The sequence below is a fragment of the Plectropomus leopardus genome, chromosome 7 (genome assembly GCF_026936395.1).
Source record: "Plectropomus leopardus strain MGB_pleo_1.0 chromosome 7, ASM2693639v1, whole genome shotgun sequence".
Lineage (NCBI taxonomy): Eukaryota > Metazoa > Chordata > Actinopteri > Perciformes > Serranidae > Plectropomus > Plectropomus leopardus.
Window position 1 is genome coordinate 4196172 of NC_142182.1, and position 25942 is coordinate 4222113.

The window sequence follows — 25942 nt, forward strand, 5'->3', positions numbered from 1 at the left end:
AAAAGAATAAGAAAGCCTTAGGCAAGGTAATGACATTGTAGAAAAAAAAGAAAATTATTAGTTAGGATTATTTAACATTTTTCTATAATAAAAAAAACTTTAAAAGGCTGTTCGGTACATTTTATTTCACATTCTTTTCATTCTTTTTTTAAAATTATTATTTTGGCTATGTTGCTGTATATGGTATATATTTTGTCAAGACTGTATTGTTGTTTTTTAACCATCTCTCATTTTTGTAAACAACGCCTTAAGGGAGTTTCCTCAAATTTGGCACAAACGTCCACTTGGATTCAAGAATGAACTGATTATAATCTGGTGGTTGAAGCTCAAAGGTCAAGGTCACAGTGACCTCATACAACATTGTTTTGGCCATCACTCAAGAACCTTTTTAAAATAGTTATCTAAATCGACTAATTTCATGCAATTCATGGAACATTTTTTACCAAGTTGCTCGTTGCCTCATTGCTTTTTCCCATTTTTGAAGGAAATCGCACCAATTTGCTCAGGTTTCGAGGGGTTAAATACTAACGACGACCATCAGAGGACAGCACAAGAAAAGTGATGTCGCTCAAGGTTTCAAAGCATTAACATATTTTTATTTTTATTTATTTTTTAAATTTTATTTTCCATCAGGTTAAATCTGCAGCAATATAACAATATATATAATATATATAATTATCAAACCAAAGTTACTTTTTGGAAAAATGAGTCGAGGCTGTGGTTAATTTTCCCATATTCACACATTCATTTCAATATATGAATGTGTTATTAGGGAACTCAATAATGTAGCACAACTTATGACTTTTTAGTGACTTCTTGCTGGTTGCTCTACTTGCTTTTATGCTCTTATTTTTTTAATAACTTTAAAATATGCTTTTATTTTGGATGTTTTTGTCTATTTTTCTTATCCTATATTTTTTTTCTTGTAGCACTTTGAGATTTCTTCCAAACGTAAGGTGCATTAAAAATTAAAATCTATATTATTCACAAAAAAAAAACACACCATGAACTCCAAGTTCAATCACAATTCCTTCAGCAATTTTAATGAAAATAAACTCTTTTTGTACAATACAAAACAAATAAATATCCGCGGAGCCGGCAGCTGTCGGACAGATCCCCGGGCTGCAGAGCGTCAGACTGTCGTCGGTTGGAATGTACAACAAATCACGAGCATCTGATCAGGGCTCGTGCTGTGTTCAGAGACGGTGGGAACTGTGAGCTTTACAGTCTGACCCAGTTTGACCTTCGGAGGCTGAACTGGGAGCTCCACCGGTTGATCCTTTTTTCAGCTCCCACTTCACACCAACAGCTCGGCACGTGCACAGGCTGTTTCTTATATCTCATCGTCCCTCTTTGGGGAAACTTTGACCCATCCAGGCAGCACTGAGGGGGTTTCACAAAGTCAAACTGCTACTTTGGCTTCTCACTGAATCAACGGTTCAAGCTGTAAAAAGTCCAAAATTTAAGTTGAACCAAAGCGGCGAGGATGACACAAACACACTGATTGTCTCTTTGAAAAACCTTTGGATCTTGTAAAGAAATCCACAAAAAAAAGATGTTTTTCCTCCAGAAATAAACTGACCTAATTGCTTTGATTACATTTGTGAAAGTCAGTGGGAAAACCTTTTTTTTTTTGGAAAAAGTACAAATTTATTATTGTCTATTCTCAAGTTTCTGACAGGGTGGAAACATTTTGGTTAGTCCACCTACAGATAACATTTTAAGAGCATTTTTGTGACGTTTCAACAGCTTATGAGTTCAACTTCAACTATTCAAATGTTTTGCTTTCTCTGTAGATGTTTCTATAGCACATACGTGACAATTCCTGAAAATACCAGAATATTTTCAGAGTAATTTTGTTGAACTAATTTAATCAGTTTTATTCAGTTAAGCTAATTTTGTTAATTAAATTTAGTTAAAATAATTATTGAATCTATGCTATTTAATTCTTAACTAAAAAGCTGTTGAAATGTCATAATGGTAAAATTCAGGCGATATTTTGTCCGTTAAATAAACTACAAATGTTTAATGCAATGAATTGTGAACATGTATTGCCTCTGAAATTAGTTTTTGAGTCCCAGAGGTTAAACTGGCAGTTCAGTTAAAGTTATTGCTGAAACAATTTGTCAATTAATTAACTAAAAAAACATTGATGAATAATCAATATCATTTTGGTAATTTAAATTCAAACAAAAAAATGCCAACAAAGTTGTTGGATGTCAGGATTTACAGCTTCTCTCGTTTTTGTATGACGGTAATCTGAATCTTTGTTGTCTGGACTGTGTGACACAACAGCGTTTAACCCTTTAAAACCCGAGCAAAGCTTTCAAAAACATAGGAAGAAGGCAATGAGCAACGCCAGCAGAAATGACCCCAAAATTAGGAAAATATTACAAATTTACTTGAAAATTAGTTTGAATAAAAAAAGAAAATGAAAAATGAAAAAACGAAAAATTATGAGAATTATAAAAGTAGTTTTCCCATAGATTTCTTCTTTTTTTTCCTGAGACACATTTAAGCTTTTTAAAACAATTTCCAAAATCAATGAATTTCTTGCAATTTGTGAAATATTTATCAAGTTGCGCATTACCTTTTTTCCATGTTTTTGTAAAAAAAAAAATTTTTAAAAATCGACCCAATTTGCTCAAGGTTCAAAAGCAGCACAATAACAGTAATGTCACTCCAGGTTTCTTAAAGACAGCCTGAAAATATTTTTGGGACATTTTACAAATAGATTATCATCCATAAATTCTCCTCCAAAACCCAGCAGCTTAATATTTTTAAAAAATAATCTTCAGTTGTATTAAATTCACAACAAACTGTTGAATCTTCTGCCCTCTGATGGACGCTTTCTGTAAGACACATCCGGGCAGAAACAAGGTGCACGTCTTTGTGAAACCCCCTTCATCAGACCATTAGTGAAGCAGACGAGTTATGGTTTTACATATTTTATATACAAACTCTGATAAATATATGGGGAGAACAACACGCCAGTTTTGTCTCTACATTCATTCCACACAAGCAGCATTTTCAAATTGCGGAGGGATAAAAGCTGTTCATACAGAAAGTCTCAAGTGGACTTTTTTTTTATAAATTGTTTTAATTGCTATTCCTTCAAAGCGGTGTGACCCTCCAACACACACACGGGGAATTTATCATTTAGGGACTGTAAAAATGTTCCCTTTCACTAGTCGACATTATCACTGCTGCTAGCAAAAATATCAGATATTTTCCAAAACATTCACATTGGAAATGTACATATTAACATGTAGAGCTTCATTCATTTTTAGTGTTTTTTTTGTTGTTTGTTTTTAACGTTGTGAAATCAGGAGAACATCCTGAGAGAAAATCATCAGGGACACCGAAACAGAAAAACCTCAGCCTGGCATCAACGAGAGCGTTCTCCGTCAGTTTTCCCGCCCGAATATAAAGAGTAGCTCCTAAAGCAGGACCCAAAATGTCCAAAACTGTACACTGAAGGGAGCTACGACATAAAGTGAAGTTGAATATATTTCACTGAAGGTTAGTAAATCTGTCTGAAGCTGTAGCCGCGTTCCTGCATGTCTGTTAACAGCAGGGGTCGACAGACTATCAGCCTGGCAGGTTATCGGGGCCGATATTTGGCATTTCGCTGACTATCTGTATCGGCATTTTATTTTAACGATCGTCAATAAAATTTATTAAAAAGTGCAAAGAAAGTGTCAGCATGAGAGGATCTTTTACTTTGTAAAACTTCAGGGAGCTATTTATATTCATTCATTTTTTATTAAATTTTTCACTTGATTTTATATATATTTTTTTTAATTAAAAAGTTGCTAAAGTTTTGTGTCAGAGTTTGTTCATATTCCAAATTCTAAATATTGACAGAAGGAGTTTCATTTGAATTGTAAATGCATTTTGGTTCAAAATATCGGTCTCGTTAATAATCAGTATCGATCCTGAAAGACCATTATCGGTCGACCCCTGCTACTAAATCGTCTTGTTTTTGGCCTGCAGGACGCAGAGCGAACTGGTTCGGACTCTGTTGTCACCTGCAGCTTATCGTAACTCACCACAGTTCAAATTCTCAAAATACACTGCCTCATCACGTGACTTCGACTTTTCTCTCTAACAAAGCGCAGAGAAAGTGCGGTGTAAAGACAGGACGCTGCGTTCAGGCAGGTGACATTCAGGCTCCTGCGCTACCTTGTTCCTAAAGTACGGAGATTCAGAGAAGCAAGCGGTCGAGCAGCGCCGCGCCGCCGACCACGCACTACGTTTATGGCTTCATGTGGATATGTTGTGTTAGAGCTGCAGTACGTTATGTTGCTCCTTATCAGCTGTGTGTGTCTCAGAGATGGACCTGTACAAGAGAAGATTACTCACTTGTTTTTTTCTTTCTTTAGATAAATCACCTCAATTTCCTCCAGTAAAAAATGATTTTGGAATTATTTGCCATCAAATGTCAAATTTATGTTCATGGAGGCTACTCTTATTAAAATGTGAGCCTAGACAGTATTTCATTTTTTCTGTCAGGAGTAAATGTGAGTAAAATGCTTTTGTACTGCTTCCACGTGTGTTGTATGCATGCTAATATATATTTATGTTGTCCACATATCCAAAACACGGTTCCTTTTGAGTCCAGTTGTCTTGGATGGATGTTTGAAGATTGTTCTTTTGATCTCCACCTGAAAGAGAAACCAGAGAGAAAGTAACTGGTGAACTCGGCTGTCAATCACTCACAGAGGGAAACGTTACATGAAACACTGCAGAGAGGATTCCTGCACGGGGTGGATTTATTTAATACTAATATTAATACTGCACCTGCACGTGTGACAAATTACTTCCACGAGCTGACTGCAACCGCTGACACAAGATGCATGCTACACTCTGAAAAATTTGCTTAGGCAGCATTTTTTAACGTGTTGGGGCTGTCAAATCATTATTTATTTTTATTTTTTATCGCAATCAATTGCAATTAATTGCATGTTTAAAATTCCATTATTTGGCATTTCAAAACAGTTTAGAGGGCCACACCGACTGACAGCATTTGCACTTTTCAGGGGCTCCAGTTGGGTTGCTTTCTGTCTTTCACACAGCTCCTCTATGTGTGAACTGTTGTTCACAACATGCCAACCTGAAGACGTCACTGAGACCAGAGTCTTCCACAACGTTGGCTGCTCTGCAGACAGTTTCCACCCGTTCAGCAGCGCTGTAGTTAACTTCTTTGATTTAGCTTCATCCACAGGTCTGTGGAGATTCACACACTCAAAAACAGAGCTTTGTGCAACGCAGCTGCTCGTTGACATCAGACTGATTAGCTGCACCTGTGCAGCTCAAAGGTGGCAGCATTTTCAGGACCGTTTAGGGACCCTGATATGAAGCAATATTAAAATACAACAGGCCAAAATGACACATTTTTACCGCACGCAAAAAACGGTGAGATTTTTGCCCAAAACTGCATTGGACTGGCATTAACGCCTCTGGAAACGTGGCTTGAAATAGTAAGAACGCAAACATAATATCAAAGTTAAGCATCTGCAAAAATCTGAGTGAAAATAAATGTTCCCAGCTATTAGAAAAAGCTCATTTTGAGAATTATAGCATTTCTCCAGACTGTGTGGCAGATCTCATCTTGATTGACACCTCCTTGGACCCCACCTTGGTCAACTGTGTCTTGTCTCCATGACGACAGACACGGAGTAAAGCATGGTGCAGCTCTATCTGTTCCAGCCCTCTGACTCTGGCTGCGTTTGTAAATCCAATCTGACGCTCTGCAAACGAGAGAGCTGCTGTTTGAAGCCACAGAGCGTTCTGCTTCTCCATGAATTACCGAACGCTTACGTTCCACATATTTTCTCCATTCGGTGCTCTGCTGCTCCTTCTCCCAAAACAAAGTGCTCTGGATAACCGAAAGGTATTTTCCAACAGCGCTCCAAATTTACAAACCGTCCAGTTTATGTCAGAGTGCGCTCCGGCTCTCAGAGTGACTGACGCACCCTATTAAAAAGAGCGTTGAAGGATTTCAGTTTGCCATATTAAATTAGTATCAACTGACACCTTAATTTGAATTTTAGATTGGCTTTATCCATATTGCGTGATATGGATCGGGATAACCGCGCCCAAATCCACCCAGCCTCGGGAAACTGTAAAAAACACTAAAATGAAAAACATTTAAAATTTTGTTTTGAGGCCAATTTCTGATATTATTTATGCTTTTTATCACACATGTGAGACCCTAAATCACATATTACGACAGTTTTTGGTGATTTGGGTTTCCAGAGGCTTTAAACTCATAAGAAGAGGCTGTATTAAAGATGTATTGTCTGTAGTGCACATCACGCACCACCAGAGGTCAGTGTGGCAGAGCAGGCAGCTGAGCTGGCAACATGGTGGCTGCGAGAGGTGCACCGATGATGACACGGGACTGTAAACAACCTCAAACAGAGCATTTAATGCGCATATCACGGAGGTGCACCGCTATCAAAAAACAGCTAAGATAAAAACATAAAAATAATGAATGCCTGAATTTTGATATATAGAATCTTGATATAATGTTTTTTATTTTCTTTCCCTATGTCATTTTTCTATGAATTTTCTTTGTCACTTCTTTAATTGTCGATTGTCAGTTGTTTTAGGACTCTGAGTGGTTCAGATGGTTAACCACAGCTGCCACCGGAGAGCTCGTCAGCCTACTGGTGCGGTTTCTTTTTTTCAAACATTTGACCTGATGAAGATCTAAGCGGGATCGAAACGTTGACTTTAATAAACGTGTGCGGCGTGGAGCGGCCTGACAGTACTGTTACCAACCTGCTATCAGCCACAGAGAAACGCGTGGATAATCAGCGCGTCGATCCAACACATTTTCAAATCTGACTGTGAGTTCAGGGTTTACTTCAACCTCTTTGACGAGGTGATGTAAATGGTACCTGGTATCACTGCTGATGTCCCGCTGTCTCCTCTTGATTCCCCACCTCCATTCTCTCCTCATCCTGCTCGATGTCCTCCTCCATCCTCTCGTCCCCTCCTGCTTCCTCCCTGTCCTCCTCCTCGGCTCTCCTCTCTCCCTCCCTGGCTGCTGCGGTGAAGCTCTGTCGCCCTCGCTGTCTCTGGCTGCGCCGCATCTTGCGGGCGAGACCTTTCCTCCTCTGCCCCAGAGAGGAGGGCTGAATCGTGGGGGACGTGGACAAGTGGGGACACGAGGAGGAAGGGGACGTGGCCTTGGAGGGAGGATCTGCTGCGGACGGAGGATGGCTGGCTGACGTAGACGTTATGGCTGCAGAGAGCTGTGTGTGTGAGGCTGAGGAGGCACAGGGAGTCGGGGATGTGTGACTGTTGGACGTCCCCTCCAGGTCCTGATGAGAGGCGGTGGAGGACGCAAAGACTGTGGACGAATCAGGAGCCGTGGAGCAGCACGCTGCCTCACACTCAGTCTGAGCTTTGGGAGGAGAATCTGGGAAAACATGAGATAAAAGTAAGAACGTATTTGGTACAACTGGATGTGATGCGTATATACTTAAGTATTGATAAATCCTCCATGAAAATAAGAATCTTGATCTTGTGTTTCTTCGTACCGGGGCCACTGCTGGTTTGGGACGGCTCTGCCTCCTCTTGGATCGTTGGTACTGATGCTAGAAGACCTGACACACACAGACACACACACAGGAATAATTGCATAATTGAGATACAGTTGAATCCTTTAACTATAAATAAATAAACATGTATATCATTGCTGTCGGGCAGAAACTTTGCATGTCGAAAAATCGCAACTTTGATACTTGAATGTGTCGTTATATTAATCACAATGATCAGATGCACCACGGGGAGTAACTCCTGCCTGTGGCCATCAAACTCAGTGTGTCACACTTTGAGTCAACAGACTGGCACTTGGACTTAATACACACATCTACAATTAAAATTTGCCAATTTATTTATTATACTTTTAATGTGCAATAGGGTTTTTAAGGTGCTATAATTCTTTATATCACTGCAATGTTTCAACTACAGCAAGCCGCTGTGCAATTATTCAAATGTGCATTATTATTCCAACTCTTGGATGTAGATTATATTTAACATGTGACGCATATTGTGCGTATTCTTATTGTTATTCTTACTTATGTGTATCTCACTGCACACATATTTTTAGCTTACATACTAGTTTTATACATTGTCTTTTATGGCGGTAGCTACTTTATTTGTAACCGTAGTTCATTTAATAATTTTGTATTTTAGTAGCTTACTGCAGTTAAGAGGAGATTTCAAAACATCGAGATATATTGTGTATAACGATATAGCCTAAAAATATTGTGATATTATTTAAAGTCATATCGCCCAGCCCTAATTTGAATCATGGACTGTCTTGAGGGGAGCTGTAATAATATCCGTGAATACAGTTTGGTGAAGCAGAGGTCAGTGTCTTCAGTGGACGTACTGAGTCCTCTGTAGTGGGAGAGCTGCTGGTAAACTTGTTTCATTCTCTCGATGTTGAGCCTGCTGCCCTCTGCGTGGTTGATCATGGGTTTCGGATAATCCACTCCCACCACACAGTTGGCTGCTCTCTGGACCGACTCCGGGGCGTTCCACGGCTCATAGATGTAGCGGTTTGGGTAGTCCTTCAGGATGGGGATGTAACGCCTGCAGCAGATTTCAAAATAAAGTTCAGATCATTGGAACTTGAATCCTATTTGCTGCTAAAACACTTTACAGCTAACATGGAAGCACCCTTGAGTTTGCAGACATTAATATGGAAAATGATGCGGTATGACTGGAGGTGCTGTTGGGGCACCAGTCTCAGGTACCTGATGTAGTCTCCTGTCGGGTCAGTCCTCCTTCCAAAGCCGACAGGACAGTAGCAGTGGAAGAACTGCTGGAAGAAGGCACTGCAGGACAGCCACATCCAACTTCCAGCATTTACACTCCAGTCTGCATCCAGCAGCAGCTCCTCAAACACCTGCACCAACACACACACACACACAACATTTATATTTTACACCATCAACTAGTCCCACAGTGACCGACACAGACGACTTCATTCAAAGCGTTTCTGTCCCACCTTCATGCCGCTCTCCCAGCTGATCCACAGGTCTCCCCTGGTGAGGAAACACGCCACGGCGTGTCGGGCCAGGTGGTGGATCCAGCCCTCATGTCTCAGCTGGGTCATGATGGCGTCAATCCAGGGGAAACCAGTCCGACCCTCCGCCCACTTGGCCAGTGCCTCTGGGTTCTGGTCCCATGGGATCTGGAAACAAAAAGTTGACACGGAAAATCGTGATGTGATCACCAATATGCTCTTCATTCTCTCCACAGGAAGAGATGGATCCTTTTTAGGTTTCTCTGTGGACTTTGTGCATTATTATCCCTTAAAATGTTTACAAACCAGCCTGTACAGCAGGGACACTTAACTTGCTTTAATTAGGGGCCACTTTTGCGAAATGACAAGAGGCCAGGGGCCAGTCACAGCTGCCCTGCACTTTTCTGGGATTTGAGGACCTGTATAGTATTATGGGAAGTTTCCAGGATTTTAGAATGTGTCTGGGATTTTAGGATATTTGTAGGATTTTTAAGACATTTCTAAGGTTTTAGGGTGTTTCTAGGATTTGAGGACATTTATCATATTATGGGAAGTTTCTAGGATTTTGACATTTCCAGGACTTTAGGATGTTTCTAGGATTTTAGGACATTTGTTGGATATTAGGATGTTTGTAGGATTTTAGGATTTTTTGACATTTATTCATTCATTCATTGTCATTTTTGCCAGATTTTTAGACATCTCTAGGATTTTAATATTAGGCATCATTGAGTTCATACTGTTCTTCATCCACACAGCTTCTTGTCTCCTCTCAAGCTATTTTTGGAAGTTAAAACTTTTAACTTTAACACACAGTTTTAACACAGTTTGAGAACCATACTGTGCCAGATTCCCCAAAAATGGGAATGCAATTATTCCAGACCAAATGCCAAAGGAAGAGCAACAATATGTTAAAAACAGTGAGACGCAGCAACAGCTTCACCCAAAAAATAAATCAATCAATTCTCAGGTCTGTGTATTTTTTCAATTCTCTGCAATGGAAGAGCCACATGCAGTATTTACACTCTGCTACAATGCCAGCAGCCGACGAGGCAGATAGTGTTCACTCTGTGATGAACTTTTGTAGTTTTTCTGGTCACTGACAGTTAAAAAATGTCCAGTTTTGGCTAAAACGCTGCTCTTGTCACTGTCATTCTGTAACCAGCTGTCCAATCACAGCGGAGGAGAGGCGGGACGAACACAGCCATAGAAAACAAAAGAAATGTGTCACTGTATTGAAGGCTACAGACAGTATCTCCCCCACAAAATCTCATGAACACATCAACAAGTACTTTGAATTTGAGGCAGATTAAGAGAGATTACTCATAAAATTTGAATTTAATTTATGTGTTATTACTTAAAGCGTGTATGTTGAGGTACATGTGATTTATTGTTTTGTTCACGGGTATTGGTGGTAAATTCTAAATTTCTGGTATAATCCAAATACTAACACATCTATTACAATACAGGCCACTACAGTCCTTTGCATGTTTATACACAGTTTACCTCTACATGTATTGTAGTAAAACACATATCCTTGAATATGTAAATTGCTCAGTTAGTTGTTTCTCACATTTTTAGTTAGTCAGTTAACAGATGCAGCACAGTGTTTGACAAGTTGTTGCCCTTTATATAAAAAGTCTATTTTAACATCTGACTCACAAACACCCTTATATAAGACAGCTGTTGGCATCACACCCACAGACCAGAGTGTTGACAACTTTAAGACCAAAATAATGCTTGTTTATAAGTTTCCTCCTAGTTTAACCCTGAAAGACTGTTTGGCGCATTTTTCATGCTTTTCATATTTTGATAATTTTGGCTGTGTTCATGCATATGAGATACATTTTGGAAAGATATTGTATTTTTGTTTAATCTTTGAATTTCCAGCTCAGCTCCTACAATAAGTCTAAATACACTGTGGAAACAAAATTTTTTACATTCATTCTGTTAAGTGCAAATAATGCGCCACTGAAATCCATTCAAACTGCAATTTTTGATCCCAGTCGTCAAAGCACAAAAACTGTATTATTTCTGAGCTTTTGCCTTAGAATTTGTAATTTTTACTATTTTCCACCTGATGACGTTATTTTTTAACCATATTTGTCATACGCTATTTCCATGAAGTGCACTGTCATAATTAATGTTGCTGCAAATCATTAACATATCTCAGGCAGTGATAATCAAAAAAAATCCAATTAGCATGTAGTATACTGAAATTATTCATTTTTTTGTTTTTTTTTTCCCCATCAAAAAAACATAGCAGCATCATGACAATAACTTGGCATCTAGAGGGTTAAAATTCTGATAATGAATGAATATTTGATCATTATAATTAGGACTGATGTTGGTAAAAAAAAAATCAACTCATAAAAGTAGAAAATAATATTAATGCATAATATTTTTTAAAGCTCGATATTGAAAAGCACAGTTTGCACGCAGAGCGATGCGAGTGTGTGTAATATCAAAGGGTTAATTCGAGTGGTGCAAGGGCACACCTGGACACAGATGGGGTTTCCCTCCATGCGGTCAAAGTTCGGGTTGTTGGTGGCAGCTGTGTAGAAGAACTCCCTCCATAACAGCTGGCCGAACAGCGACAGAGGAGGACTGCAACGCTTACGGAGCTGCCGGAGAGACAGAAAGAAGATCAGAGGGGACAGAAGACGACTGTTAATCAGAAAGATCTGATTCAAAATGTGATCCGCAGGTCTTTCTAAACAATAACAACTGCACTAACATGTCTTTTACAGTTATCTTTTATTTGGCGGCTGATCTCGTCCTCTGAATATAATTGCTGTCCCATTTTGCAGACATTTACGTCCACTGTTCTTTTTGTCCAAGTTAGCCGCTAACTGCTGCTAGCTGCTTTAAGTCTCCTGCAGTGCGTCGCACAAGTAACACACCAAAACGTCGTTTCAGCGCTGTTACTACCTCTGTTCCTGGCTCAAAACAGCGAGGTGACATAATCGCGCATTATTCCCGCCTTGAACAGGCGGTATAAAAACAGCTAATGGCACCGTTTCCCCACAGCAACAGCAGCAAACAGGCTGATGTTAGCGATGACGCTCAGCGATCATTTACCAGAAACTTTCAGCTCCCTATTGATCTCCCTCCACAGGCACCCCATTATTTGTATTCTGCAGTAAAATAAGGAGTTATTGTATGAATAATTTTTCATTTTAGCTTCCAAAGAAAAGTGTCAGGAATAAATAGAAACACATCATCTGACAGAAGTTCAGCTAAAAATGTCCTGTTGCTTCGCTCGCAGCAGATTAGGACGCCTCTCTCGACAGATTTAAATCTAAAATGTTGCCACATGGGCCCAGTTTTAGTTTTCTTGAGCAACTAGCTCTGCCATGTTGTTATTGTTGTACGAGTGTACTCATTAAGATAAACATCTTGCTTGTGAGGGGGGTCTTATTATACATACAAACCCCCCAAAACACAGTCAGCAAACTGAACGGGCATCACTTGTCCCCCCTCCACTGAAGGTTATCTCAGACACTCGCCGCTCCGTTAGTCAATTATAACCACAATATTATGTTAAAACGGCTCATTACTAATGCAATACCAGTTAGATTTAGCGCCGTGACACCGTCAGCACGGGCTGCTGATGCAGGCTTCCTTTTAATTTGACAGGACATGATATTTTATTTATTCATCTATTTATTTATTATTATTTTTTGCCAATGTATTTATCATTATTATTATTACTACTACTATTTTTTATTTCTTTATTTATTTTATTATTTTATTTTATATTTTTATGATCATTATTATTATTATTATTATTATTATTACTATTATTATTATTATTATTATTATTATTATTACTATTATTATTGGGGTTTGTGGTTTTTTTTTCTCTCTCTCTTTTTTTTTGCTCGTAATACCAGAAACTATCTTCATGTAATGAAACATGTACTTTGGACTATTGTGCATCTTGTTGCAAAGGTGTCATATAATCCCATGCGGGATGGGTCACTAGGTGGCATGACACTAAAATAAAAACATTCATTCACAAAAACAAATGCAGGTTATAAAATAAAACCGGTTTAAGCTCGTTCACCAGACCAGAAAACTGGAAATCGACCCGACTCTCGTGTGTGTAACCCGAAGTAATCTCTCTGGTAGAGTGACGGGGATCCACGGTACCTTCATGTAGAGCTCTCGGAGGTTGTAGTACAACACCCTGCAGGAGAGGCAGCCAAAGCGCAGGTAGGGGCTGAGGCCAGTGGGACTGGCGTACAGGGAGCACGTGTTGACACGAGGGTGCTCAAAGTTGGCCACCCACACCTGCGCAGACAAACACAACCAGTTCATGCTGTGATTAAAAAATGTAATCCTTTTTCCACTTATAATCAGGGTTCACACATCTTTACCAATCAATTTCAGTGATTTTAAGGCAAATTTTAAAGATCGTCTCTGAAACAACAGTCAATTCTCAATTTTTAGTTATTTTTATTACCATAAAACAGTTAGAAACTGTAAAAACAGAGATTATGATTGGATCTTCAAATTTCCAACAGTTCTTAAACACATCATTTGTTATTATACAGGTTTGTAAAAAATACAATTCAAAACTTTCAAAGCATATCTAAGTTTTTTTAATATTTTCCAGACCTGGAAATTGCTTCTTTTTTTCTTGAACTAATATTTAAGTATTTTTTTTCATGACTGTACAAACCCTGTATAATGCTGCTGTCTCAGACTTAATGCTGTAGAAATGTTAATTATCCTTAATTTACTGTGTTCTACTTGGGGGAAGGTAATCAAGGTCAAGGTTTTCTTTTTGTTCGCAAATTGACTTTTTATTTTCACAAGCTTGCCAACAAACTCAAACAGAAGGTCGCAGTGTTGAAGAGGCATGTGACCGGTTGCCACAGTAACTTAAAAAACAACAAAAAAACAAAGCTTTAAGTGGTTTACCTTTTTGTCCAGATGTTTGTTGAGGCGGTCCAAGGCCTCTGACTCTCCTCCATGCCACACAGCTGGAGGTAAACCTTCTGTCTTGAAACCTGAACACATATTAACACAGAGAAAAGGTCAAATATAGAGCAGCTTTTATGCAGTGAACCAAACTTTTGCAAAGTGCAAACTGTTTACTACTGCATGGAAGAAATATTATGCTAAACTCCACTTAGAAATGTGGTATTTTATTGTGACTATTAACTGAGGTACTAAAAGTAATTAATAAATCTAATCACATCTGTCTTTTAGTTTTCCCTCTACAGATGTATTAAAAACAATCATGTGTACCCAGTTCTTCCAGTGAAGGTATACTGTATAGCTGGTCGTGGTTGTCGGCTATTTTAGTGCGACATTTGTCCATCTGCTGCTTGGTGATGGTTGGCAGAGGTCTCCGGGGCAACTCCAGTCTGCTCACAATGGTCTGAAAGCGCTTAAAGGTCAGAGGAGGACTGTTGTTGTTCACCTCTATTATCCTGTAAGCGATACAGAAAAGACAGAAAAGTTAAGTAATAACCCAGCAGAATTTAACCGGTCGTGTCATAAGCAGTGTCAAATATCCAAAACAAAAACACACAAGAATAATACATCTTATTATATAAGCAGATATACCACCATGCAGTGGTGTGCCTCAGCACAGTCAAGTTCACTGACAGTTTACATCCACATCTGTGAAAACATGGATGCTTCACACACAGACGGTCTTTAGAATCAGCAGTTTCAAGGTGACTTTTGAGTTTTTTTTCGAATTATAACCAAAAACATTGTATGAGGTCACCGTGACCTTGACCTTCGACCACCAGATTCGAATCAGTTCATTCTTGATTCCAAGTGGACGTTTGTGCCAAACTTGAGGAAACTTCCTTAAGGTCATCTTCATGAAAATGAGATGGATGCAAGGTCACAGTGACCTTGACGTTTGGCCACTAAATTCTAATCAGCTCATCGTTGAGTCCAAGTGAATATTTGAGTCAAATTTGCATAAATTCTCTAAAGGATTTACTGAGATATCAAGTTCACAAGAATGGGACAGACAATGTCACAGTGACCTTGAGTTTTGACCTATGACCACCAAAATCTTATCAGTTTATCCTTGAGTCCAAGTGGACGTTTGTGCTAAATTTGAAGCAATTCTCTTGAAGTGTTCCTGAGATATTGTGCTCACAAGAATGTGGCTGGACGTGCAGGTTACCCAGAGTAATACTACATTCAGCCCAAATCACACGTCCTTTACATCCGTGATTCCCACCAGAGGTACTTGTACTTAAAGCGTCTTTGAGTATTGTGAAAGGTGCTCTATAAATAAAATGTATTATTATTTATTATTATTATCAAATACTGTATGTAAGTGGCTATCAGCAGCATTACGACAAATCACAAAATGGCAACATGAATCTAAAAAGCCTTTTTGCACTGCACATTACTGAAGTGATGGACAGTATAGCAAAGTGTGGTTAAGAGCAGCATTACGGGATTATGACAATTAAAAAGGGCTCCATTAACTGCCTTTTTGAGCTGCAGAAACACATGCAAAAATGATAGGAAACCAATTTCACCACATCATCACTGAACTATACCTCCAAAGGTCATTGGAAAACTGGCCCGATGCTATATTTCACCCTGAGTGGCTCCTCTGCAGGTTGTTTCGGCAACAGAGTGAAGCTCTGTATTTATAGTTTCGATCTTATACAACTTGTCTGTGAGGCCGCTCTGGATCTTTGGTTGGTGGAGTTGCAGCATGGATTGGCTTCCTATTGGTCAGTTCACTGTGACTACTGTGAATGAGCGCAGTAAGCTGGGCGCATGTCCACAGTCAATATAAACCCTGCAGCTGAGCGTGCACACACACATGCACACACACACACACACACACACACACACACACACACACACACACACACACAGAGCTAAGCTCCCTGTTGCCTCATCCTCTCATACAGTATTCTTACACACGCCGGCCAGTAATATTCCAATTCATTATGTAATACACGGCTGTAATACTGTGTCGGTCTGAACGCTCTCCATGCAGAAGATGAGACACTGACTCTTGTATGTGGGGAAAGTCCTTCCCGCCTCCACCTGATCCCAGCACATGGGCTGGGGTGTGACCTGCAGCACAGTGACATGACCACTAGAGGGCGAGGGATTCACAATTTTCAGATTTTGTTGAGCATCTTTTTGGATGTTGGTAATTATCTAAAATGACAAAAAACTCTCAAACAGCTGATATTGTTCAACTGTTGAAATATGAGAGTCCATCCTCTTACTTACTGAGCAGCAGCTGAAGCGTGTGCACCGCTGAAATAAAGTCTGCAGCACTTAATTAAACTCCACATTTAGAGAGCATTTATCATTCTTTTGTGTTAAGCAACCTTTGGCTTTGTAAACGACCATGTTCCATATTATTTCTAACCTCAACAGTTTTTAAGATTAATGCCATATTTTTTTGATGTTTTGTCACATTCAGCCCAAATCACATTTTTTTCCCAACTAGGGGTACTTGTACTGTACCTTAGAGGGTATTTAAGTGTTTCTCACACATTTATTTATTTGTGGCAGCCTGCCACTATTAAAATATCTGCCGCCACAAATAGAGTTTCTATTTTTGGAGCTGGACTCTTAATTAGGAGAGCTGTTGGAATATAAACACCATTTCGTTATTTATAGCATTACACTCTCGGAGTGCAGCGTGCACTCAGGGCACAGATGGAGCAGCAGAACTTTAGGCAAATTAAAAGAGAAATTTAATGATTCATTCTGCTGGGTCTAAAAGTTTAAGTTTCAATTATCCCGCTGATGTTTCAAAGGGTTAAAAGAACGGAAATTTTGTCATAATTAACGTTGGAATTACTGAGTCAAAAAATGTGTTTTGTGGGTTCACAGCGACCATCTGAGCACCAAAATGCTGTAATAATCTGGGATATTTTGGCTTCATTTTTGCACAGTGGGAGGAAGTGGAGACTCATTATTCATCTTTACATACAGTTGTTGGTGTTGACAAACCGAAGTTGAACAGAAGTTGAGTATGTGTGTAACGAACCTATCCAGGTTGTAGAGGGTGTGCGAGTTTCTGACAACAGTCTCCACTCCAAACTCTTGCGCCATCTTGATGATGGCCCCATCCCTCTCCTTCCCATAAGGCTCTGGGTCATATTCAAATGTCAGCCTGGTCACTTTCCATTCCTGCAGCGAGACAGGGAAAGAAAAGCACAGTTTAAGAGAGAAATTAAGACAGACAGACAAACAAATATATCAGCAAGGCAGTGAGACGAGCAGACAGTGCAGCAAGGCTGAGTGTTACTACTGTAGTCAACTGTCACCGCTGTACTCAACTTACGCCCCACGCGCCAAATCTGGTCCCCCAACCATTTTCCTATTCACTATAAAAATAAAGTGATTTACACTGGAAATTGTTTTTCTAGTTTTAGTATTCAGAAGTTGCCCGAGTGCATAAAACCGCATCAAGACAGAGCTTGTTAATTTTTAAAAAAGTGCCAAAGGAAGATCCCCCACAACCCCTGACAGAGGTCCTAGCTAAGCCGCTAATGTCCTAAAATCCTAAAAATGGCATGTATGGGACTGCTTCAGTCGCCTCCTGTTATTTTGCAAAAGTGGCCCGCAAGCAAAGCATGTTGAGTACCCCTGTACTAATGGGTTAAAACCAAACATCAAACAACATTGATCAGTGTTTCCCATTAATAACAAAGACAACGGCGGGCCGCCATAATCTAATTTGTCCCGCCATAGTCTCAGTGGAGCTGAACGGTTAATTAAGAGCCGTATTAAAACACTGTTGGGTTATTTATAGCGCAGTAGAGGCAGAGACGCGCAGCAGAACATCAGGCACATTTAAGGTGGAACTAAACCGTTAATTCTGCTGGGCCTAAAACGCTTTCACTTACAAAAATCTGCTAATACCTCCTCTCATCTATCCATCTGATCAGCTGTGAACACATCAACAGATCAATAATCAACCTTATCTAATTAGCCAAGATGTTCTGACATCTTTTAGTCTAAGTACAGTAAACGTGAAGTCATATTATTGCACTAAGAGCACGACACCCCCCACACTGAAAATGAGTATGTGGCAAATAAACCTTTGAATCTTCAATATGGATTCACTGATTCTTCATGGGATGTTTTGGTCCCCAGATTTTGCTGCAGAGTGAGTGCTCTTGACTTTCACGATACTCAATGATACATGGCGCTGCGTAAACTCAGCAGCACAGAAGAAGAGACACTCTGCACTGTAAGGCTCTGTGATAACATTATCTTCTCTCTTCTGCTTAGAAGTGATGAATTATAGCTCACAGCAACTTAAGACGATACAGTCTCCGACTTTTGTTTGATAAGTAGTGTCAGCAAAAAAAAAAAGTTATTTGCAATCCTTCATTAGCTTGTTTACCATACTACATGAATGCCTGTTGTTGCACTCAATGTTCCACTGAAAACGTTTCACACAGTAAAACTTAATATGGAAAAACAAAATGAGTCTGTCTGAGGTGACTGGCAGAAGTCTGAGTCGGCCACAGCCTTAACAGTTTGTAAAATTAAGAAGCTTAAACAGTTAATCAGTACAATAATCTGTGTCCAGTGTTCTGTGGTGGTCTGTAAAATTTTGTGTTTGAAGTTGCACTGAAAGATGTCAAATTCGCTGCTCTGCGCTGCAGGAATGAGCGCCACTCGGGCTGAGCTCACGTTTGCATTCCAGTGCTGCTCACTAAACACCAAAATGACGTAGTCATTGGACAGGTTGATAAACGTTATGTAAAATGTGCCTTGTGCTGCTGACAGCTCTCCCTGTCACTTCCGCAGAGGCAGTCTCATGATAAACACAGAGAGACACAGAGAGGGGCTGAGAGGATCAATACACTGGGCTTGGCTGTACAATTAAATGAGTCAAATTTGCAGTTAAGTTGTGGTGACTGGGCAAAACTACAAAGCCACGCAGAATTCACTTTGGCTGAATTTGCATGAATTGTTGCGATTGTGACATCGTGAATTCCTGGAGAGACTGGCATATACTGTAAAAGCAGCAGTGTGTTATATAATGGTAGTTATATGGAGATGGTTAGTGCCTGAATTGCCCCTCCCAGCTCGGAGCTAAATCCCCACAGAGATCTCCTCATAAATGTTAACACTGTCTTTGTACCTCAGCCATTTAATCCTTTAAAGCAGCTACACTGGATGTTTTTATCACAAGAAAGTATCAAATGACAATGCAAAAGAAATGTGATAATGCAACAGGGGTTGCTCATTGTGATGCTGTCAGACAGCGCTGCATTTAGCAGCTTAAGGGAGAGATACTTCCTTCAGGAGTTAATAGTGTCCAATAACAGAGCTAAAGCAAGAGTTAATGTTGGACTTAGATCCACAGGGCGACCAGAAGCCCTTTAAATGAATGATTATGTTTCTCTGTGACAGCTGGATGTGGAAAGAAGCAACTATTTGTTAATAAGTTCACCATATCAGCTTAAAAGATAATGTCAATGTTGTGTTCACAAGTTGTTTCTAATGTCCCAAGTGGCAAAAAAATCTGTTATTGCAGATTTAATAAATGTTTGATGACCTTAATTCAAAATCCACTGTTGATGGAATTCACCCTACATAAGTTTATAGGTGAATAATGTACAAACATATTTCAGAACTAACATTGTTGTCTATGACAGGCAAGACTTTAAGACAAGTATTTAAGATAAGAGGACGGGCGCTGGGTGGGAACACTGACCTTAAAAAGCCTCGGGAAAACATCAGTAGGCTGCCCTCTGACCACAAACAATCTGGAGTTGAGCTTCTTCAGACTGCTGTCCAGGTCCTCCAGCGACTCCAGCAGAAACCTGCAAGAACACACATAAAGGAAATGTAATTAGGAAGAAATAAAACTCACCTTAGGGTGGCGGGAAGCTGCCACGGCACTGATTATTTCTCAGCACACCATTTAAAATCCCGTAATTTCTTTATCAAATGACGCTCCCCACACACACACACAGGATGATTATTTTTTGAGACGGAGTCACAGAGTCGGGAATTGGGTGAAAATGCTGATGCCATAGCCAATCACTTACTGATCAGAGGCAATGTGCAAGGTTTGATGGTTCACCCAAACTGATAAAGTGTTGCGCATATTGTGTGCAGCTTCTTATCAGCTCACTGTGGCCGTTTCTTTCTTCATCATTCCCCCCTGAGACTTTTAAAATTGATCTGCTGAGCAACAAAATACCCATAAAATGTCAATGTCTCTACATAGATGTATTTCTATGCACTAAGGACTTTGTGTCATCAGTGATTGTCATCTTGTCACAAGCTTTCAACCTGGACCCCACTTTCCCATGTTTAATGTTGAGGTAACTCATGGGAACAACACATTTGGTGATGGGTCCTGAAGTGTGCCCGAAGCCGACCACCAACAGTTTCAGTGTCAGAGGAGAGCGGCACCTTTCGCTTCACAGCTTCACAGTCAGGTAAGGGAAAGGCCAGAATCCCGACAAATTTCGTTGTGCGCCTGAAATGAGTGTTGACATCATGGAAAATGTTAAAATTCACCTGCTCTGTGCTGCAGGAGAGAGCTCGCTCAGGGTGCGCTGAGGGTGCTCACACTCGACTCGATCAATAATTGGTAAAATGATCATTCATGTCACTGTGTGTGTTAGGATCATGATAAGAGAGAGCGGGGGGGCGCTGAGCAGACCAAATTAAACTCCTGAGGTGTTGGGTTCAATGACCTTTCTATGCACCGTTGTATACGTACAGAAGCAGAGCAAAAACCTACTAACTCCAACAAATCGAAGATTTAAGATGTATTTACTTATTTTTTCTCACAAACACTGACATGACATTTGTCCTCTGCAAAAAACCCCCACAAATAATAACACATCCCTAATTTGAAAAATATTTGAATATCTGAATATTTGGGCCCAGTCCTAGTAAGCTATTGGTTGAGATTAGCAGAAAAAGGAAGAAAAAAAACAAAAAAACAGTGATAATGGTAAAGAGCTCAGCCCTGAAGTGTGGTGACAATACTGTGTTAATGCATGAAACATCCCAGCATGAGCAGGACGGTCACAAAATCCCTCAAATCCAGTTTAACTTTGCAGGTAAAATTTGCAATGTCTGCAAGCATCCATCCTATAATAGAGACCTTCAGTTAAATTACATTTATTGATCCTATTGGGGGAAATTTGTATTCTGCCTTTGACCTCTCCGAGGTGTTAAAGAGCAGCGAGCAGCTACAACCTCCAGCAAGACTCTGAATGCCAGATAGCTTCAGGGACATGTTACAGCAAACTGGGAAACATCATATCATAATACAAAGTATGTCAATATTTTCAAGACTAGGATGAAATTTTCAAACTAAATTTTGACTAACCTGCCTTTAAACAGTTGCTAGATTTCAAACAACCATGCACATTTTCTTTAATCAAACATAATTCAGAAAAATCACCACATGACTTTGATGTTTAAAACATGAAGCATACTTCATGTTCACTCCTGCCAAACATCGGTCGTGTTGTTCTAACATTGTCAAAACACAAAATTATCTGAGCAATTAATCGAAAAGTGACACTTTAACAGACTTAATTTAAGTCTTGCTGATATGTTGGAATCATTTATTCCTTTATACAGGCTGACACCGATCTCAAATTAGAGCTAAAAAGCCACATTGGCAAATATCAGCGTATTGCAGGTATACATCTGTCATATACGCTGGCCAATAAGTAATGAGAAATTAAAGAACATAGATGAAACTGGTTGGGATAAAATGAGGTATAAATGAACTTCATTAGTAGTTCTGTTAGATGTAATTAGTCTATTTGTATGTCAAAACAGTTCTGCAGTGCAAGATCTGACTGAACTGTGCAGCGTTTCAGTCCAAATAAGGCCGGATAACATCATTTGTACACTGATGAGAAATGAGAGTCGCTCCTGTTCAGGAGCATCATGATTCCACACAACGTTAAAGCAACATTTACAAAAAGCCCTTCATTCCCACATAAACATCTTAAATAAATGGTAATGATCCACACATCAAGTGACCAGGTTGATATCAAGCTTTGCAGACTCTAATATATTGTAACTACTATTCTGTCTGAATTCTTTTTATTAGGTATTCATTGTTTTTTATGAACAAATGCTGTATGTTTATTGTCCAGGTTTGTTTATATGTTGTATGTTGAGCCGAAATTAAGACTTCTGAATCTGAATCTGAACACACGACAAAGAAAAGTAAGATATGTCTGTGCATGTCACAGCCTAAAAAAGAAAACCAACACAACAACACAAAACAGCTGGAGTTCATCTCCTCACAGCTCACACTAACTTTTCATTTATTACTCTTACTTTACTTGCTTTATTACTGATTTTAAATTAATATATTCTTGTTAATTGTTTCTTTGTTGATATGTATCTATGAGTATCTATATGAACGGAGAGCAAGATAGATATATATACATAGAGAGACAGATGGAACAGTAAATTTACTATGTTTATGTAATTAATTAATGTAACATGTAAAAATATGATTTTTCATCGTTTGAATTTGAAGGGTGGCACAGACAAAAACCGTGTCTTTACTTTGTCATATGACTGATTTTTGCACTGAGAATATTTACCTCAGGCAGGAAATGTTTTTCCTTTAAACAAATTCTTCAAACGTTCAACATTAATTTTAATTCACACTGGGGTTTCAGACTGTGAAATTTACTTGCAGTTTAACACCAGGGCTCACAGTTTGGTAGGAGTGGAGTATGAAAGCACACAGTTAAATTGAACTTCACTGAGAATGTCCCCTGTCCATCTTGCTGTCTGCTTCCCATTAAATTGATTTAACTACCGCAATATTTACTTAAAATCAAAGTTGATAAAGATGGGAATCCTGTGTTTTAGCTGAACAGATTCTCCTACAGGACGACTTCAACCAAATCACACATTTTCTCTCAAACCACTAACAAACAATGCATACACATTTAGCCTGATGTGCCTGCATTTTAAGATATTCACCTCTGAAGGTTGTACCATTAATACAAATGGTATGTATACATTATATATATATATATATATATATATATATATATATATATATATATGCATTAAACAGAGCTTGTTCATCAATAAAGTTAAATTGGAGGATCCCCCCATCCCCCGAAAGAGGTCCTAGCTAAGCCCCTAATGCCCTAAAATCCTAAAAGTTCTTAGGATATTTAGGATTTTTAAAGTCCTAAAAACATTCTAATGACTTTGCAAAAATCCAAGAAATATCCTTAAATCCAAGAAATGTGCATAAAGGCAATAAATGTTCTAAAATCCTTGAAACATCCTATAGTCCTGAAATATGCTGTAATCTTTAAACGTGCTTATATTCTTCAAACATGCTAAAATCCTTGACAAGTCCTAAAATCCTAGAAACAAGTATGGGGCTGGGGCCCCTGGCCCCTGGCCTCCTGTCACTCTGCAAAAGTGGTCCCCAAGCAAAGCAAGTTTAGTATCTCTGGCATACAGTATGTCATCCATGTTGGTAAATTAATTCTGTTTCATGCTATGTGTGCCTTAAGTATCTGAACATAAACTAGCACAGTAAAGTATTAATGTTAGCCTGATTGAATTCTTTTCAAAAATATGCATTCGCCAAATCTGATCCATGTTGCTTTGTGGCACAGGTAAACACAACAAAGCACTCGACATACTTTATGTATTGCAAGCCACTAACTACTGCGCCACTCGACTGGTACATAATTCAAAAACAATGATATTACAAATAAAATGTCTTTATCGAGCTATTATATGCGTGTTATTACCACGACCATCATCCAGATTCTCCCACCAAACTTTGGTGAGATATATTGGGCGATGGTCAACATAACGTGAGTGTTCCTGTTTATGTAAGTTAGCTAACTTAGCTAAAGATTTTTTTAAATCAGATGTAAAAGTTGCTTATCAGATCATGTGTAATAACCCGAACACACCAGAGACTGATTATATGTATAACTATAGGGATACTTTGCCATGTAGCGTGATTAATATCAGGATATTATTAAATTATTCAATTTCTCTACGGGATTTGGCATAGCATTCTCTCCATTTACAGCTGGCGTTAGCTTACTGACGTGGAGTGGAGGCCCCAGCCTGAACTCCAAGCGCACATTTATAAGGCAAGAAACCGCACAAATGGCGACCTGGTAAATTGTTTAGCTAATACTTCATGTACAGTCAATGCTTAATATACTGTAAACCAGCCACATATAAAGTTAAAACACTAACCTCCATCGGTTGATTCCCACGTTAGCGGCGCCAGCGAACCACGGGTCCAGGATATAAACACAGCGCACCGTGTCCGCTCCATTCAGGGCCTCCTGCAACACCGGATTATCGTGCAACCGCAGACCTTTGCGAAACCAGTGCACCGAATTCACCACCATGCTTACTTCTTATTCCATCATTAGATTAAAATCCACAAGTATGAGTCGAAATGAAGCCGAAAATGCGCCGGTTTTGAGGCTAAAACAGTGCCCGTTTTGTAGAAACTTCTGCTGCTGTCAAACGAAAGGCAACACGGAGGGGGCGGGGACAGAACGCTGAGCGCTGTTGTCAGAGCCCTGCACTAGGTGCTGTTGGAAGGGTGTTGTTATCCCGTATCTGCTCGCTGATTGGACAGACGGTCAAACGTCACCGTGAATTACAAAACAAATGAGTTCTGATTGGCTGGTGGTGGCGCGCTGTGGTGAAGAGCTGTGTCACGTTTCCGATTGGGAGCAGTGTCAGGCCGCATCTCCCATGTAAGTCTAGGAGGAAAAAAAGCAGGCTAGTAAATTTTAGTTTTCACATGGCGCATATTTAAACACAGCTGCATTAATATTTTAGAATCAGATTTAAGATAGTGTTGGAGCCTCTTATCTGGGTGATAGATATGTTTTTTGGTTGTTTTTTTTTCTAAATTATTGAGCCACTATGACAAACCCCCTAGAGACAAACATATGAGGTGAAAGCAGGTCAAACTGTAAAGTAAGTTAGTTTATGTTTTGGATAAAATAAAGTTAGCTTGCAAAATATTACGCTAAGACACTAAGTTGGTTTAATGCAACTGAAATGTTTGTGGCTGTTTTAAGGAAACTTAATGGCTTAATGACTCCAAGAATGAAATAATAGTAGTAGCGCTACAAGTCTTCAGTCCTTGCTATGGACACACTGGTATAGTCGTTGTTTTGTAAGACATTAATTTATATTGGTTTATTTATTTGTATACCATGTTTAAATACAGTATTTGTGTGTGTATCTATTGTTTGTCACGTTTTGTCTTTTTTATACGGACCCTGAGTCTGCAATAAAGGGTTGCAACTGGAGTGAAAATAAGGCTTTAAGACCTCTGCATTCTTTATTTTGTATTTGTTTTGGTTATTTATTTGCATTTCATGTAAAGCATAATTTTGTACTTAGAAAATTGCTATATAAGTCCATTCAATTATTATTATTATTATCATTATTATCATTATTATCATTATTATTATTATTATTATTATTATTGTCATTATTATTATCTTGGGACCTTTAAGTTAAACATTTATATAAGAGTGCTCTGAGAAAAGGTTACAACAAGTGAGGAAACATCAGAGGCAGGGTAAAACCTAAAGATAGCAAGGTTAAAATCAAGTGCTGCTTTCTCAGCAAAGTTGTTATTACCGCCACGAACAAGCTTTAAAAAAGGGGCCCTATACTGTTTAGTGCATATGAATGAATATTTGGGTCTCTGGTGTTCCCAAATTGTGGAATAAGAATACCAAGTCATTCAGTTGTGGGATGGAGCGCTCTGTAGTGTAGCGCTGTGCTGTGCTGCACTGAAACAAGCTGTTTAGAAATAAACTCTTAAATCCTGGTCACTTGGTCACCACCCTAACAGGCCTCCCAGAGTTTTCAGAGAGCCATAAAAACAGCAGCCAT

At 39.2% G+C, this 25942-nt stretch overlaps 1 protein-coding gene across 1 annotated transcript; it reads right to left on the reverse strand.

Moving 5' to 3' along the window:
* Positions 1-1016: 1016 nt before the first annotated feature.
* On the reverse strand, positions 1017-24591 carry cry2 (cryptochrome circadian regulator 2). The gene is made up of 13 exons (XM_088079698.1): positions 24269-24591; positions 19743-19851; positions 17055-17197; positions 14306-14490; positions 13976-14064; positions 13202-13342; positions 11545-11670; positions 9032-9217; positions 8778-8929; positions 8411-8613; positions 7554-7619; positions 6909-7432; positions 1017-4667 (listed from the first exon to the last, which is right to left on the reverse strand). Exons 1-12 carry the CDS (start codon positions 24424-24426, stop codon positions 6915-6917), a joined length of 2076 nt encoding a protein of 691 aa, XP_087935824.1. The 5' UTR covers positions 24427-24591; the 3' UTR covers positions 1017-4667; positions 6909-6914.
* Between the last annotated feature and the right edge of the window lie 1351 nt (positions 24592-25942).